The sequence below is a fragment of the Cheilinus undulatus genome, linkage group 21 (assembly GCF_018320785.1).
Source record: "Cheilinus undulatus linkage group 21, ASM1832078v1, whole genome shotgun sequence".
In the NCBI taxonomy this organism is placed as follows: Eukaryota; Metazoa; Chordata; class Actinopteri; order Labriformes; family Labridae; genus Cheilinus; species Cheilinus undulatus.
In genome coordinates, this window is record NC_054885.1 from 25501812 (window position 1) to 25519978 (window position 18167).

The 18167-nt window shown below is 36.3% G+C and overlaps 1 protein-coding gene across 2 annotated transcripts in view; it reads right to left on the reverse strand.

Moving 5' to 3' along the window:
* Positions 1–18167, reverse strand: part of si:dkeyp-72e1.9 (syntaxin-binding protein 4) — a 71836-nt gene that overhangs the window by 18744 nt on the left and 34925 nt on the right. For both annotated transcript variants that reach the window (XM_041816770.1, XM_041816771.1), the window contains exons 4-8: positions 11610–11679; positions 11453–11527; positions 6949–7028; positions 1731–1854; positions 1174–1315 (exon numbers count right to left, since the gene is read on the reverse strand). In XM_041816770.1, coding sequence (XP_041672704.1) covers positions 1174–1315; positions 1731–1854; positions 6949–7028; positions 11453–11527; positions 11610–11679 — 491 coding nt within the window. The remainder of the gene's footprint in view (positions 1–1173; positions 1316–1730; positions 1855–6948; positions 7029–11452; positions 11528–11609; positions 11680–18167) is intronic.

Here is an 18167-nt window from a genome sequence, read left to right on the forward strand (position 1 = left end):
GAAGCTTTCCCAGATGGATGTGTGAAACACATTCATCTGGCGTGTCAGGTTATGTGTTTCCTTCATTTAGAGAGGAAACTTTATCAGGGTGGCACTACATTTAACATATCAATACTACCTTTAATTGAATGCACCATCAATAATTCTGAGTATTTTACACGGAGTGTCAGCATCCCTGCAAGATTTGACGTATGTTGTGGGAGTGGTCAGAGATCCAGTAGGAGCAGGTGGGAGACAGATTTCATTATATTCTGTGCTGTTTCTTTTTTTATCATTTAGCCTAATTTTCCTTTTTGTGTGTCTAAATCTAATAGCTTCAGGCTGACACAACTATTACAGGCAATTCTAAATAACACAAGATGGAACAAATTGTAACTTGCATTTTTGGCATTTCAAAATAAATAAGACAAATCCAGAAATACACCTGCAGAATCTTTTATTGTTTTTTTTCTGTTAAACTTAACTTGCCCTGAACCATGAACATAAAACTGACACATGAAACTGTGACTTCTGTGAACTGTTACACCCCTACTGTATTGTTAGTACCTCCATGGTACATTCAGCATTCAACTCTCATTCAGCTCTCAGTTTAATAACTTGAAATGTGCTGTGCTGATGAAGCCTACATGTTGAGCAATGCCCTCAAACAGAAAAAGTGAAAAAGTGTACAACGTGTTGCCATGGTGAAATAATTTGACCATACACTTATAATTTTCGTAAGGGAGCATGATAAATGTCAGTTCATTGGCCAACCATAGAGATGATGTGATAACCTATACGCAGTAATTTCCTGAAACCAGAGAGTTGAAACAGGAACTTTTCCAAAAATTTAAAGAATACATGTCTTCAGGCCAGTACTTTTAACAAAACATATGATGACGTATTGAGTTACGTTAGTTTAAAATTCATTTACTTTTTTATTCTATCAAGTCTACATATCAACTAACATATTTGCTACGCTGCCATGGCCATGCACTCCGACAAAGAGAACAATGCTAAATCAGGTTTTTCTTAACACAGGCTACTGCAGTAACAAGAAGTTTAACAGAATAACAATAACCCTCTAATACCCAAATAAGTATAAGACATAGCAATTAAAACAATACAATTTTCCTCTTTTGTCCTTTCAATATCTGTAGTTGTATGGTTTGAAATGTGTTTGGCAATCCTTACCCGGTGACAGTCTCCACCAGAAAGCACCTCCTGGATAAAGATTGCAGGCCCATCAGGCCTGTTGGAGCCTCCTCCAATAGTGATGCCGAAACTGCTTGATCGGGCCACTGAAATTAGCTGAATCACACCTTCACCAGGATGACTGTAAACACATGGACAAAAACACATCACTCAAAGTAAAGAGGAATTTTTAGTGGAAAAGTCAGCAGTGTACTGTACTCAGAGCCCAGGGTGTTGAGGAAGGGAAAGTGTTTAAGGTTATTTTCAAACTGTTTGTATTGCATTGATTTTTCCCAACAAGAACAAGAGAACTGACAAGGCCGTACAGTATAATGTAGCCTTGACTCCTAAAAAACAACAAAGCAAAAACCTTTGCCATCAGCTCATTACAACGATGCTCAACCTGCTTTAACTTGCATCAAATGGCAGAGGACAAACTTTGCAAGGCATGCACTCATAGGAAAGACTATAATTTTTTTTTTTTTTGCAAAATTGCTCATTAATCCCTTAACAACACTAAAGTAATAGTTGTAAATACAACTTAGAATTTTTTTTACCTTAGAGATCGCAGCATGGGCCCACTACTGTTGTACATGTTCTGAGAGCCTGCTGGGCTCAATAACAAAGGACTCTGGGAGCGAGATGAAGAACCAGATGATGTACTTTCCAGGTAGCGGCCCCCTAGAAATAGATAGCAAAAACACTAAATGTACAAAAAGTTAAATCAGTTGATGAACTTTTGCTTTGGTCTGAAGAGTATACTACAGATCAGATATTACACACAATTAAGCAGACAACTTCTAACAAACAGCAAACTCATTACTTATAAAACATTATCAACTAATTTATAAGTCAGTTATTAACACTGTTACAACTTTTTTTTGTTGATTATTAAGACAATACAGGGTAAGGATAAATGTAAGGGTTACTTAATTTTATTTTATTAATGCTTTATCAAAATTAGAAAAGCACTCGGAGAGTGCAGACCTCTGCCATTAGCCCTATCTCCCAATAGTAAAGAATCCTTTAAAAAATTCCTGGATCCAGACGGTGATCCGGATCAGTCCCAAAATCTAATCAGTTCTTCCTTATGCCATTTCTGACATCTCCTGAAAATTTAATCAAAATTTGTCCATAACTTTTTGAGTTATGTTGCTAACAAACAAACAAACTAACAAACTAACTAACCCTGCCGATCACATCACCTCCTTGGTGGAGGTAAAACTCAATAAAGCATTTAAAGCTCAGTTTATAAATGGCACACATTCATTCATTTTAATTTGTGGGTGATGACTTAATTGTCACTGATGCTTTTCTAATGCTGTTTTGATGCTTCACAAATGCATCAATTAAAATTTCATAGAAACAATTAATAATGCTTTATAGATGATGATCTAAGTATTAATGAACACTTTACTAAGGCTTATTTAATGCTAAAAGAGTGCAGTTGTTATAAAGCCAGCCAAAAAGTCAGGGGGTGGGGTCGGGGGGTAGTAAAAAATGGGTGAGGGTCTCCTGATACAAGCTGACAGACTGAGTGGTTCCAGAAATATTACATTTTAGACATACTGCCTTAGCTAGAAGCTTATTTGCAGCTGCTGCAGATGGTTCTGGAGTTACTCTTCCCAACCAAAAAAAAAAAAAAAAAAAAAAAAAAAGAAAACTAACTAGAACTGTATAGTGCGCTTATAAAACTAACTAAAATGAAATAAAAATGGAGACAAAATATCCTTAGTTTTAGTCTTTGACACAACCATACTGACTAGCACCGACATCCAAGTCTGGGGAGTTTAGAAATGCCTGATCTGATTGGTTAAGACTTCACACAGTGGTAGTTTTATGTCTGGAGTTTTATTTAAACATCATTATTAAGTAAATAAAATGATAAGTGAAGTGTAGCCTGTTTTAATATGTTATTAAAAATGTATGATGCTCACTCAGCCCCGACATCTATCTGTAACAAACTAAAACTAATAAAAACTAAACTAAAACAAAGCATTTTTGCAAAATAAAAACTAAACTAAACTAACAAACCAGCAGTAAAAACTAATTAAAGCTAAACTGAAATTGAACTCAGAAAGTAAAAACGAAATAGAAATAAAAACTAATGAAAAATCCAAAACTATTATAACCTTGTTCCCAACCAACTTTCATGTTGCTCTGTGACATTGTCCATGTGATTACAGTACTAAAAACATGTGATATGAAGTGCTCAGTACTGTAATCAACATAAATTTGGAGCTGTCCAAGCCCAGACGGAACAATAAATGAAGAATATCTTGGCAGGCTGTATTTTTTTTTTCCAAAATCTAAAAATGAACACAAACCAAAAAATTTACTGAGATGGAAGTGGAGAGGGGTGATTGAAAAAGGGCATTGTGATGCCCAACAGCATTTGGCAGGGGAACGTGACTAATCTGTTGGCTGTTCTGACCTTTCTGCTCCAGTGATGACTCTAAGGCTGTTTTTTCATCTTGAAGTCACCCTTTTTTTGGAACAAGTTCACCATCTGAGGTAAATTGTGATCAGCTCTGAAATGACAATGTTTTTGTTTTCATTGCAGTAAGATAAAAATCCATATCATGAGAGCCTTACATCTGAGCATCTGGGAACCCCAAATTACAGTCCTTTTAAAAGTAAATACATAAATAAAAAAATTCCACTGCCTGGGGTGGAATCTGCGTCCTCCTGTTGACTATTTTGCAAACAGTTTTTATAGTAGCTGGGTTTTCGAATCATATTGTGTAGTATTATAAACTGTAGATCCTGGTTTTCTTCTATATAATTAATTAAGATTTTCTGATTAAGTGATAACATTTTGAACATTTGCTAATTAGTATGTTCAGCATCTGCCTGCTCTATCATTTAAACAGCTATGCAACAAAGCTTACATTTGTAGCTTTTAATAGTACTGTAGGTAGAAAAATTGTTTTGATTCCTCATCTGTCCTTTGCCAAGAAAGCTAGATGTTTAATTTTTTTCAATGTTTTTAAGTCCAGTCAAGTTATCAGATTCATAAACAAAGATCAATTTAGGTCAAACTCATGCGATTTGAGTATTTTCAGTCACTTTTGCATTCCAGCCTCTCCAAGTTCAAGCAATCCCAGCCCAGACAGTTAACTCACTTTATCATTCTTTTGTTTGTTTGCCAATTTTGTCAGTATGTTTTTAATTATATTGCAATTCTTACTCACTTTTGCTGTATTTTTTTAACTGAATGGTCTTTATTCGTGAATTCTTATCATGTGGCTCATGTGCCATGATGTATTTATACCACACAGCAACAGAGCACACAGGGCAGCTCCTGTGCTAAAGCAATGCTGCAACACATCTCTAAAAGCCTACTGCTTTCTTCCCAACTGAAACAGATGTTACAAATGTGTAATGGATGAATGCACTTGTCATGAGCCATTTTTAAAGCCATGCTGACTCAACATACCCAGGCAGTCTGTCAAATAGAAAAAGCTTTGTGGCTTTGTAGGGTAGAACTCGATAGTCAGAAACAAAACAATGCCTATAAAAAGTAATCGCCCTCTTGAATGTTTTACCCTTTTACTGATTTTACAAATCAATCATGGTCAAATAATTTGAGTTTTTTTTTTACCATAGAAATACAAAAAACCCTCTTTAAAATCAAGTGAAAACTGATAATAAATGACATACATGATATATATACTGAAATAAAAATAAATGTAATAAATATAAATTAAGTGACTGCATATTCATCCCTTCAAGTCAGTATTGAGTAGATACACCTTTGGCTGTAATCATAGCACTGAGTCTGTGTGGATAGGTGTCAATCACATCTGATCACTGCAATTTCACTCCATTATTCTGTGCGAAACTGCTCAGGCTCAGCCAGGCTGTGAGGGGAATGGGCGTGAACAGCTCTTTTCAAGCCCTGCCACAAATTCTCTGTTGGATTGAGGTCTGGGCTTTGACTCTGCCTCTCCAGAACGTTCACCTTGTTGTCTATAAAAGCATTTCTTTGTAGCTTTAGCTGTATGCTTTGGGTCATTGCCTTGCTAGCAAATAAATCTTCCCCAAGTTCTCTTGCAGACTGGATAAGACTGTCCTCCAGGATTTCCACATTTTGCCACATTAATTTTACCCTCTACCTTTACAAGTCTTCCAGGGCCGGCTGCTAAGAAGCATCCCCACAGCATGATGCTGCCATCACCACGCCTTACAGTGGGGAAGGTGGGCTTGTGGTGATGATCAGTGTTTGGTGCTTGCCAAACATCTGACATAGTCTGATGGCCAAATGCACCGTTTTGGTCTCATCAGACCAAAGAACTCCACTTCACCATGGAGTCTCCCACGCATCTTTTTGATGAACTCTAGTTAAGATTTAATATGAGTTTTCTTCAGCAGTGGCTTTCTCTTTGTCACTCTCCAAAAACAGTTATTGTATGCAGAGTCTCTCGTATCTCAGCTGCTGAAGCTCGTAACTGCTTCAGAATAGTCATAGGTGTCTTGGTGGCCTCACTAGTCTCCTTCTGGCACGCCCTGATCCAGGCAGATCTATACATTCCTTCCAATTCTTGATGATGATTTAACTGAACTGGTGGATGTTCAACGCCTTGGAAATTGTTTTGTTTTCATCCCCTGACTTATATTTCTCGATAATTTTTTTTCTGAGTCACTTGGAGTGTTCTTTTGTCTTCGTGTTGTTATGGTAGCCAAGAATACCGATTAACCAGTGACAGGACCTTCCAGACACAGGTGCCTTTATACGACAGTCACTTGAAACACATTCACTCAGGTGATCTCCATTTCACTAACTGTAAGAATACTAGCACCAATTGGCTGGACCTCTCTTGAATTAGGTCAGTCACCTTAAAGGGGGTGAATATTTATGCAGTCACTTATTTTACATTACTTATTATTATTTCATTGACATTACTTTGTAGTAATCTGTTCTCACTTTGACATTTAAGAGGTTTTATGTTCTGTTTTTTTTTTTCTTTTTTTTTTGTCAAAACAAGCCAAATCATACTGTCCATTATGTTGATTGTATTGTAAAATAAATAAAAAGGTAACACATCCAAGGCGGTGATTACTTTTTATAGGCACTGCACAGTTCTGGTGTTTTACTTTTTAAAAAATGTCAGTTCTCTGATTGGGATGTAAACACATTCAGCTTTCTTTAGGTATTTCCCAAAATGCACTGTAAGATGGTGCATCATTTGCAACATGATCAGGTACCTAGAATTATGGACAATGTAGTTAGCACAAGGATTGCTCATAACCAGTCACAAATTCAGGGAGAGGTCCTCTCGAATGACTGGGCTGATCCCTGGAAAGACAGGTTGGAGGAGGTCTCAAGAGAAAAAAGGTTAGCCATGAGGGGCTGGTTGGTGAGTTCTAAAATAGGGAATAGAGGGCATGGCTATTCTGTAGGGCACTCTAGTTCCCTTGGATTTTAAAACTATACAATAAAAGAGTCATTGAAAAATACCATTGTTTCTGCAGCAAGGGTGGATGTCAATCCAGCCATGCTATTCACAAGCTGAAATAACTTCTTAGACACAGGCTGATCAACCCTGTGGTTTAGTTTTCTATGTGATGATGCCTAGTGTTAAAAGAATCAGAACAATGGATAACCCCAGAAACAGAGATTATATTCTAAAACAAGCATAAATTTGCATGAATTGGTGTATGTTATACCATTCACAAACATTTATCCAGCAGGACATCTGACCACATCAATTCATGTTACTGCTAACAAAAATTTATATCTAATATACAAAGGAAAAGCAGGGATTTGCCTACCTTGCTGGATTGGAGAGTTGCGTGTTGATCCTGTGCTACCATTCGATCCATACTTCTCCAACAATTCAGAAAACTCTCTCCTATTCAAAAATCAAGAGAAAAACATTATTTGCATAATGTTAAAGACTAGACATAAAGACATGCTCATAACTGTGGGACTGTCTATCTATAAGATCTTTTGAATAATAATGATTTATGCACAAAAGAAAGGGGTAAATGATTGGTATAACCTTTTAAAAGACACTACAGAGGTTATGGAGGTTATGGTGAACTTTTTCAATCATAAGGACTAGTAAAACAGAAATCGTAGTTTTTTGAAAATTTGAACTCGTGCATGGCACTGACAGTGCTCTTGGCCAGTCCCCTTCTGTAAAAACCTTGGCGTTATTTTTGGTGGCTCCTTTCAAATTAGCTTGGTAGCCAAGACCCACTATATTCAGCTTAGACTGTCAGGGCATAAAGTAAAACCTTCTTCTGAATGGAAGAAGATTATTTTTTAGATTGTTTGTTTAGATTATTGTAATTCTTTGTATATCAGTGCGGATTAAATTGTCTCTATACTATTTACAACTGGTGATAAATTCAGACTATTGTGTTATCTAAATGCAACAACAATAAAAATATAATTTATTGTGCAGGTCTAATAAAGTGTGGTTGATTTCAGAATGTTATACTGTCTAACATCATTTGAATTATATCCTGAATGACAACAATATATTTTTTTAAAGATATATTTTTGGGCATTTTTGTGCCTTTATTTGATAGAAGAGGACAGCGGATAGAGTTGGAAACAGGGACAAGATCGGGGGGGAGACATGCAGTAAAAGGCCTCAGGGCGGATTCAAACCCGGGCCGTCCATGTACATGGGGCGCACTTTAACCACTCGGCCACCTGCAAGCCGACAACAATATATTTGACATCTGTCTTTTTTTAATACAGTTTTTACAATCAAACAGACATGTCCATCGTTGTATAGATGATAAGCACAGTTTGTCAGAATAAGTTGTTGCTTTACACTAATTTGAAATCTGCCTCAAATATAAATCCAACTGGTTCTTAAAGTGAAACCACCTCTGACCTTCTCAGTCCTCTGGAGCTTAGTATAATTACGGCATACTGTCAGTGCAGTAAAAAGGTTTGTCCAGGTTTCTATGTTGGAGACTAGGCCAATGAAAATCTTACAAGATTATTAGTCTAATTCCTTGTCAAAAATATCTAATCACACATATTTTAAGACAGTCACCTGAAAAATCAAGAATTTTTTTTTTCACAAGATATAAATCAGAAAAAAGATCTACATTGTTTTTACAACTAAAAATATCTGCCAGTGGAGCATACAAATTTGCTTAGGTGACAGTGTGAGTGCACTGTCTTAATTAATAAAAAACATCTCATGTCAAGATAAATAGAACATGCACTCCATTGCCATTGTATGAAAGAACACAGCAGAACTTTTAAGCAGCAATCTTGTTGAACAGCATTTGTACCTGCTCAGGGAATGTGCTGCAGTTTTGACTTACAGGTAATTCAGAGCCAGGCTCTTTTGCATGGCTATCACAGTAAGCAAGTCCCCTCATATTTAGTTTTTTGACTTGGTTTTAAAGAAGGAAGGAATACATTTAATGTGAAACACAAACAGACAGGCATAATCCTCTTCCTCTCCCTGACACCCCCTCTTCTACCCTCCACCTCCTCTGATCTTGGCTGTATAGCTCAAGCAGAGAGCACAGATTAACAAGACTCATCTCATCAGGAGCCATGCCCTAGGTTAAGCTCTCTGCCTCCCTCAGTCTGCTCTCATTCCTGTAATGCATAGGGGCGCATTAATGCTTCCTCATCACCAACAGCAATTTGTGAGAATATGCATACCTTTGTGCAAATCTGAAGAGCAGATCTCCCTTTCTTTGATCTTTATGTCCCTGCTGATTATTTTCTTGATTTCTAGTTGGAACAAAATGCAACCCCTATAATTCTCCATGTAGACTTTAAACAAAATTAATAAACATGATTAATTTGTAATTAGTTAAGTTTCTACCAATAGTTTATAGTGCGGTTTAAATTTAAATCACAAATGGGCTTTCACTGTCTGCATCTGAGCCAAGAGAGATGGCACCACATCTAAGCTTTATTTAACAAAGGTGTTAACACTTATCGTTTAACACACCTAATGCCCTTTGGTTCAGTTGACCACCTGCCTGCAGATTTGCAGGGATGTACAGTAGGTCAAAGAGTAGCAACATGCTGCCCTGCCTGTGGCAGGGAAGTAATGCTACCTCTGTTAAATCATAGTCTAAATGCACTACCATGAGGATTTTTAACAAATCACACCTTGTATGCATGAAATGTATAGAAATACATTTTCTAACTCCAGACTTGTGACACATATTCTCTCAAACAGATAGGGTGTAAATCCAGCCTGAGACAAAGTCTCCTCACTTAGGATTACTCTTACTGGCTTATATACTCAGACGAGACGGCCCTGCCAGTTTAAATATGCATGGCTATTCATGCATTGCTGACTTTGTCAACTCACAATTAAAGATCATTCTGTCTTGAGGGAAAAAATGTGCCTCTGATGTTGATAACTGGCAGTGACCATGTTTTTCCCTAACTGGTTTTAATAAGATTTAAAAAAAAAAAAAAAAGGAGAAGAAAAAAAAACCTACACACAACTAACCCTATTACAGTTTTTCTCAGTCGCTTTGGTACATTTCTCGAATCATCCTCGACATTTGCAAAACAGTGAATGCATTTCTCAAACAACTCGTACAAATAGCAAAACACCATGGATTACCTGGAAAAGCCAGTTTCTTGCTCAAATCCTTAGTTCATCTCTCAAAAGTAAATATCTGAGTCAATGAACATGTCAGTGCCATCAGAATGACAAGTCCTTGTGTCACTGTGTACAGATAAGAGTCAAATTGCTTAGTCATGTCAAATTAACAGTGTACTCTGGAGGGATGTTCTGATGTAAACTATGGCTAAAGTTTTGATGACAATTATAGTAAATTGTAAATTACACCTTAGTGTATGTGGGAGATTGATTTCAAGAGACTGGACAGGATTCAAATTTAGGCTTTTACTGTTTATACTGTAATTTGTTGACAGATGATGTCATTGCAATACAGAAAGGAAAAGACAGCACTGCATAGCACAAAGAAAAGAACAAACAAAAAAAAGTAGAAATGTGAACATAGGACAATCTTCTTAGGGAAAACTGTACATGCAGTGCTGTAGGAATTACAGTGCAGTCTTCCTACACCTCCTGATGTTCCTGTCTGTTGGGCCACAAATTCTCATCCACATCACAACAATATTTTCTCTTGCGATGCAGCGTGGAAAGAATCTTTTAGAGTGTCTTATCCAGCCTCTGCAGGTATCTGCTGTGACATCACCACACGCTTCATCTATGTTAGCCAGAAGGGTCATCTGTGTATGTGGTTGGCTATCATATACTTTCATCTCCATGCTGAGAAAATTCCTCAATCATCAAATTCTCCTCAATCAAATTCCTTGATCATTGGTTGATCTACTGCTTCACACATTTCCCTTCATTAGAGAAAGTCAAGATTCACCTGGGAGCAATTTACCAATTCAGGACAGATTTAGGAAAAAAAAGTCTAATGGAAATATATAGAAATATGCTTGACATATTATGACAACATGTTCAACCATTTTGCATGTAAAGACTTATGCGATGAACTAATGCCTAAATGTTGTGAGGTGAGACTATTTAACAGAGACCCATTATAATACATTTTGATCGACATGGCATAAGCAATTAATAATGTAGGAAACAGCAGAGAATTGAACAGAATCATTAGCATAGATGTATCAAAGCATTTGTAATTTGTTCAAAGAAATGAGAAACTGCTTTTTTGATGTGCACAAGTGACACAATGATGTGAAGATTGAACAAGTAGTTTTGAGAATTTCAATTCTGATCTGAGAAATGTACCAAAGCAACTGAGAAAAACTGTAAAAAGTGATGGCACAAATAATGAATTAACCCTAAAAACTTCTGATGGTAAGCAAGTTAGTAAAAATTCAAACAAAATTCAACAAACTCAACATTCAACAAATTCAACAAATTTTTTGAAATGATTGACAACTCAGTAAATAAATGATAGTAAAAATGGTCACCAATGATAAAGAGACAGTTTGGCATATTTTGCCTGAAAATTTGAACATGATAAATAGTGGGCCAAAGTTGTCCGAACACTTCTGGCTCCTGATCAAAAGGAAGAATGCAAGCAAATTTTTGGAGACATTTTGGAGCAAACTAAAAGAAACCCATGTTTTTTTTAAGGAATAATTACATGCGATGAAACTTGACTTGGCCAATATGGTCCTGAGACAAAACTACAATCAATGCATTGGAAAACACCATCATCACGAGGATGAAGAAAACATCAAAAGTAAGTTCAAATTCAAGGCCTTACTGATTGTTTTCTTTGACATTTGGATCTGATCGATCCAAAATAAACATTTACATATTCTTACTTTGCTTCCTCATCTCTGGTTATGAGAAGGCGCATGTGATTGGTTGCTGAGGCTGCTCGCAAGATGTCCACAGCTCTGAAGAACAAAAATATCAAAGTAAACACAAGTGCATCAGTAATATTGGTTCAACACAAAAATCAGTTACAGACTGGACTACCTTTCACTTGTGACTCCAACCAAACTGTCTCCATTCACCTCCAAGATTTGGTCTCCTGGCATGAGGTTTCCTGTCAAAGTTCAAAGAAATTATTAACTTATCCTTTAAGCATCCACTGATTGCAGTAATGTTTTTAATTGTGGGAAGCATCTCTATTCTTTTGACCAGGATTAACATGTAGAAATATATCAGAAAAGATCATTTTTAAAGTACAAACAACAAGGGAAATTTACAAAATGTATGAAATATATTCAAACATTGGGTGGCTTCTGTGTTCAGTTGTACATACAGTTAAGCTGCACTTTAAAAAAAATGGTCATTTGAACCCACCCAGGCTATTTAAGTTTAAAAACAGAGATTTTAACTTTGTACTCTTCATATATGATGCTTATTATGCTTACTATGTCCATGCCATTACTTACTTTTTATAAAGTTAGAATAAGTCAGCATAATTTTTGTTTATGTTGGTTGCTTGTTATTTAATTTTATTTTTTGCAGGTTAAAATTGCATTCTATCTGCTATGTATATTCATCCACCAAATTAAACAATCTTTGAATGGATTCCACTTTATCCTCTAAGCTTTTATCAGGATGGCTGGTCTATTTTCATTAACTATGTTTTGTTCCCTCTCTTGATGACAGAGGCCCCACTCTGCCTTTATACTCTCTATTAGAAACAAAAAACTAAAGCTGCAGCCTCAAACCCCAAAAGAATGGTATTGTGATGGAATTTTTATTGTTTGCCTTTGGTACCCAAGTGCATTCCACAAGAAAATCCCATTTTATTTGCAAAAAAAGAAAAACAAAACAAAAAAAAAAATCAAATTGAAAAAACTGAAATGACGATCAGATTTTACATTTCTATCACAGCTCAGAGTTCTCTCCAGGAGGTCTTTTACCCTGAATTTGATCAGATTTGTTCACTTTATTTGAAAATAAATAAATAAATCAATAAAAATAAAATCTCAAGATATATGCTACATCATTTTACCACCAGTCTCAATCCTGCACATTTCATTACCAACAGTAAAACTTGGAGATAAGGTCAAACCTCAGTCTTCTTACCCAGCAGCACTGCACATGATATTTTCATTTGCATGAGCTGTTATCTCATCAGTTCAAGCTTTAAAGGGCACAGTAGGGTCAGTGGCATTGTAAGGAACAAAATAAGATTCATGGAAGTTAGAATGTAATACCACTTCTGAATCTACTGTAAATGTATGGTATGGCAAAATAAATAAATAAATAAATAAAAAAAATGTTGCAGCATGTCTGAGTTTTCTTTTTCCTTTTTTCTAAGATCATACTTTACTGTCTGTAGTACACCTAAAAAGCAGAGAAAGCGCTGCAGATCTTGTGGTGTGCCCTCTACAGTCATGGACAGTCATGGTTTCTAAAATGCCAGCACCTGTTACTTGACACAGGTGAGTTTAAATGAACATCACATGCTTGAAATAAAATGATTACAGTTTTAAAAGGGTGCCAATTTTTGAGTTGTGTGTAAATCATGTCAGTTTTGGCTTTTTGCTTCTGCTTTTTTGTGTTGTTCCAATGCCCATAAATTGAACAAAAATGTTTATACCAAAAACATTTGTAATTACAACAATTTCTGGGAAAAAATGGTGTATTTTCTGGAAAATTTACAGGGGTGCCAACACTTCTGCCCATGACTGTAGCCTCAGAGTGGATGATTACATTATCATTTGCTTCTACTCTGTTGTTGAGGTGAATGATGAAAAGTATCACCAGGAAGTAAATTTGCTATGACCATCACTTATTTCTATTCCTATTAGAACACTTACCACTTATAAAACCCTCAGAGACTGCTGACTAATTAGGACTATGCACCCATTTTTAGGATCAGCCCAAAATCCACTGCCCCCAACATATATTCCTTGAGTCTGATTGACTGATTTCATAGATCATTACATAATTTTTGTTTTTATTTTACAACCAACAGGCTGGATTTTAAGTGCATTAAAGCACACATATGCATATTAAAGCTGCTTTCAATACCATTGACCCCCACATTCTATTATAAGATCAGAATGTTTGATTGGCATTAAAGGGACCATATTAAGCTGTCTTAAGTCCTATTGTTTAAATCAGCATCAGTTTGTTCATGATCCTCCACACATTGCCAAAGTAATTAATGTTTGGAGATGTCTTTCAAACTGGCCTGTGGTGATGATCAGAATGAAACCCTATCTGAAAATGTTACTACAGCATCACAAAGAAAGGGGGGGGGGGGGGGGTAATAAAACAGACATCAGTGTGACACTGGACAGGATGAGGCCAGTCTTTTTATTATTGTAAAATCCTATCCCTAATAATAACCATAGATTTAAGCCTTGTTTGATGTTTTTATGTGTCAGCTTTGTACATCAGAAACAGGAAACAAAATATCCTGCATAATCCTCATGGACAAAATTATTGGTACCCTTCCATTCAAGAAAAACCCACAATGGTCATTGAAACAACTTGAAACTGACAAAAAGTAATAATAAATAAAAATGTAATGAAAATTAACTTGTGAAAATCAGACATTGCTTTTGAGTTGTGGTTCAACAGAATCATTAAAAACAAAAAACAAAAAACAAAACTAATGAAACTGGTCTGGACAAAAATGATGGTACCTTTAACTTCATATTTGTTGCACACCCTTTTGATTTCATTGACAATTGTGGGTTTTTCTTTATGTAACAGAAGGGTAATGACAATTTTGTCAGCATGTATAGATAATATAACAAATATACTTTTTTTATACTTTTTATTTTTTAAATCATTTCTTTTAGAACTGTTTTGTCCCTTTCATTTCAGTTGAGCTACCCTTTGAAGAAAGAGTAATTTTTATTTTTTCATTGCTAAAGGTACAGTATTTCCATGACCAAAAGACTGTTGAACCTTTCTCCATTAAATGACGGTAGTTTTTGACACCTACCGAGGGTTCTATCGAGTAGTGTATTAGTATGTGCAGAAGTGGGTTTACTCTAAGTTCATGAACACATTTTTTTAGGTATACTCTTTATTTAGGAGTGGGGAGACTAAACAAAAGTGGGTAAACTCTTTACTACCTGCATATACCCTGCAACACCACTGGTTATATCCCCATTGAATGTAATGTTTGTGGGGCCATTTGAATACAGATGGACCTGAGATTGGTCAGTATTAAGCCACCTGTCATAAATTCATAGGATAACCAATAGGGTCTGAGATGAGGGAGATGTTTAGAAAACTGTAAAAATGTATAAATGACACTTGGGCACCAGCCCTGCCATTTGCCACCTTGAAACAAAGGAATTTAAAGTTGTAGCATATTTTTGGTGATATAATAAGCAGTATTGGGCAGTAATATTGTTAGTAGCTTAACTACAATTTTCAGTAACTTGGTGGTAGCATTGTTATTTTCTGAATGAAATAGCTTTTCAATATGATTTTTTCATCAAGTAGAGCAGCAGTGCCCAAAAAGCTACATTTTCCTCCCAACAAAGTGGGAGAACAGCAGAGTGCAGCTCAGCTCATGTCACTGTCTAAAAGCCAATCTTATAAGAATGAGTAAAAAATGCCAGACATGTCTATGGAACCCAATACTCCATACTTCCGCGTGACGGTGATAAAATCACTGTCTAATGTGCAAAGCATCCTTGCAGCTGAGTTACCCTCAAGGGAACACAGGTGAATCCTGAAAAAAATGACATGAAAACCCCCCAAAGTTAAAAATCCTGACTGAATTCTGTACTTTGATTAAATTATCAAACTTTTAACATCTATCCAGCTGTCACTGAGAATAAAATGCATCATGAACATTCATTCTTTGAGAGCTAGAGCTCAGAAATCGCTACATGGGATCTGTCTACTATCTGGGGCCCTCTGACACAGCTGCGGGTGACAGGTGCGTGGCTAAGGCTTAAGAACACATATAAACACGACATATAGTGGCTTCTGACTGACTTTACTCCTGCTAAATATAGTATTTATTCATAATTGGAGTGGTTGCATCCTCTGCCTTACCCACTTAAGTTAGTGATGACTGTTATAACGTAGCGTCATCTTCATATTGATCAAATGAGATCAGAGCTGTGGGAATATTAAGGCCTTTCAGAGAATGAGCAGGTAACTTTATCAACACTAAAACAGAAAAAAATGGAAAAGCACTCACAGAGTACAGACCTCCACCATTAGCCCTATCTCCCAATAGTGAAGAATCCTTTAAAAATATTCCTGGATCCAGACGGTAATCCGGAACAGTCCCAAAATCTAATTGGCCAATTATCCCCTCACCAGTGGGGTGGAGACACGGTGAGGTAAAGCATTGGCTTCGCTACGTGTGGACTGTCATGGCGGAAGCACTGCCTGCTGGTGCCAACAGATGCACTGACAGTCTCACCCATGGCCACGACTAAAAATCATGGCAGAGGATGAATATTCCTCTATTCCTCCCAACATTGTGAGTGTTCTCACTACAATTCGCTGTCTTTCTTTCTGTTACACTCCGACTCATCTCCTCGACCAGGCGTGCATCTTTCAAACTCTATAAACTCCAAAACTTTGAATAGAAACACACCCGAAATGCTGCTGGGATTGAAGTTACTCATGTCCGCCATCTCCTGGTGTAAAGTGATAACAGCTCAGACCTCCGCCATTAGCCCTTCCTCCCAATAGTAAAAAATCCTTTTAAAAATTCCTGGATCCAGATGGTGATCCAGATCAGTCCCAAAATCTAATCAGTTCTTCCTTATGCTATTTCTGACTTTCCTGAAAATTTCATGAAAACCCCTCCATGACTTTTTGAGTTATGTTGCTAAAAAAACGACCAAACAAACAAACCCACCCGATCACATAACCTCCTTGGCAGATGTAACAAAAGCACAAACTAAATTTAACAGGACAGTGTCCAGATAATGATGCAGAGGTAAATATGGCTTTAGAAATTACTTCAAACTTCAGCTGTGAGGCTGATGAGGCAGGTTATTATTGTAAAACAATTTTACATGATATTGTAATATCAGAAGTGGTAGAAAAAGGGTTGATAAGGGATGTAAGAATAATTCTACATAGGTAGAGATGCAATATTTAAGGTAGCCCTACATTCAAAAGCATATTGACATAATAGTTACAAAAAAGGTGCCTTTATCATATGTAAACTGCCGCATTATAAAGAGTTGCTCAAAATAGAATAAATTGCTTTATTATATAAAAATAGTTGATGCAAAGGCTACAAATTGTCAGCTCTTTAGTGTTAAAGCATCAGGGTCAGAGTAAACATTAATTATATAATGACATTTAATGGATTTCATTGCCAGTCTCTCTTCTTATAGAAAATGTGTTATGTCTTATCACTTGTATCAGTCATTCACTGGTTAGATCAAAGAGTAGTGATGATAACAGGGCACTATTTATGTGCTCCTCTACCTGAAAAATCGATGGGTCTAGATAGAATACTGTGAGAAAGTCAGCATCTACTGACAATACCATGCAGGGATCTAGATAGTTGCTGTTGTACTGCATAGCATTAGGCAGTCTTTGGACAATATTGTGTAAATGGTGACTAACTATCAAAGCCTGTCTGGTCTGGGTGTATAAGGCAGTGTGTTGGCCTTTCTGTGAGCTCAGATAAAAAGGGTCTTTTTTTGTACTTTTTAGATAATAATTCACTATTTCAAAATTATTTTTACTATTTCTGTCTGAATATAATTCTCTGTAAAATGTTTTCATGCCCACAGGAAAAAAAACTCTTATTCTGTCACTTTGGTGGTCATCATTATGTTTGGTGTCTTCTAGGATTCACTTCATTTCTTCATGAATAAGTGTTCACATCAATTTCAAGTTTTATTTTAAAAATATGCCAGATTCAAGGCCTTTTTTAAGAAACCAGATAGTAGTACTCAACGATTAGTCAAGTTTCACTTTCAATTATGGTTTGGCTTCCCAGGATCATGACAAGATTATAAGATTAAATGATTACTGTACCTCATGCTGTGTCATGCTCGATTTGGCCAAAGGTTTTTGTCAAGAGGAGCGCACCCTCCTGTCTATTACAGCACAGTGAGTGATGCTTTTTAAAAGGCAAGGACCTGTTTCTCCATGGGATTGCACAGCATTTATGTATGCTAATTTTCAAAAGACCCAAAGGGTTTATACTTGAGTAAATGCATATATATTTGTACTTGTAGTTGATCTTTCATCACAGAAGGAAAAAAAAAAGTGAAAAGGAAATATTAACAGAGATGGTCCTTTTTTGGGTTAGAACCTCTGAAGTTATTTGCCATTTTTTATATATTAAATTGTTAAGGTAAATTCATTAGTCTTTTTAACATCTTAATTTAATGTCCAAGTTTAAAAAAAAGAGTTGATCTAAAATGAAAATTGATTGATATCCTAGTTCTGAGAGCTGCAAGTCTAGTGCATTGGTACAAACTGTGCAAGTCAGACAACCCTTGAAGAACGTATCAAGTCGGAACAGCAGAAGCAAAAATCTAAACTCTGATGATGGAAGTGGTGTGAGTTCTTTTGTTGGTGTGGATCCAACATGGGTGGCCTGGGTCCCACTTGAAGAAA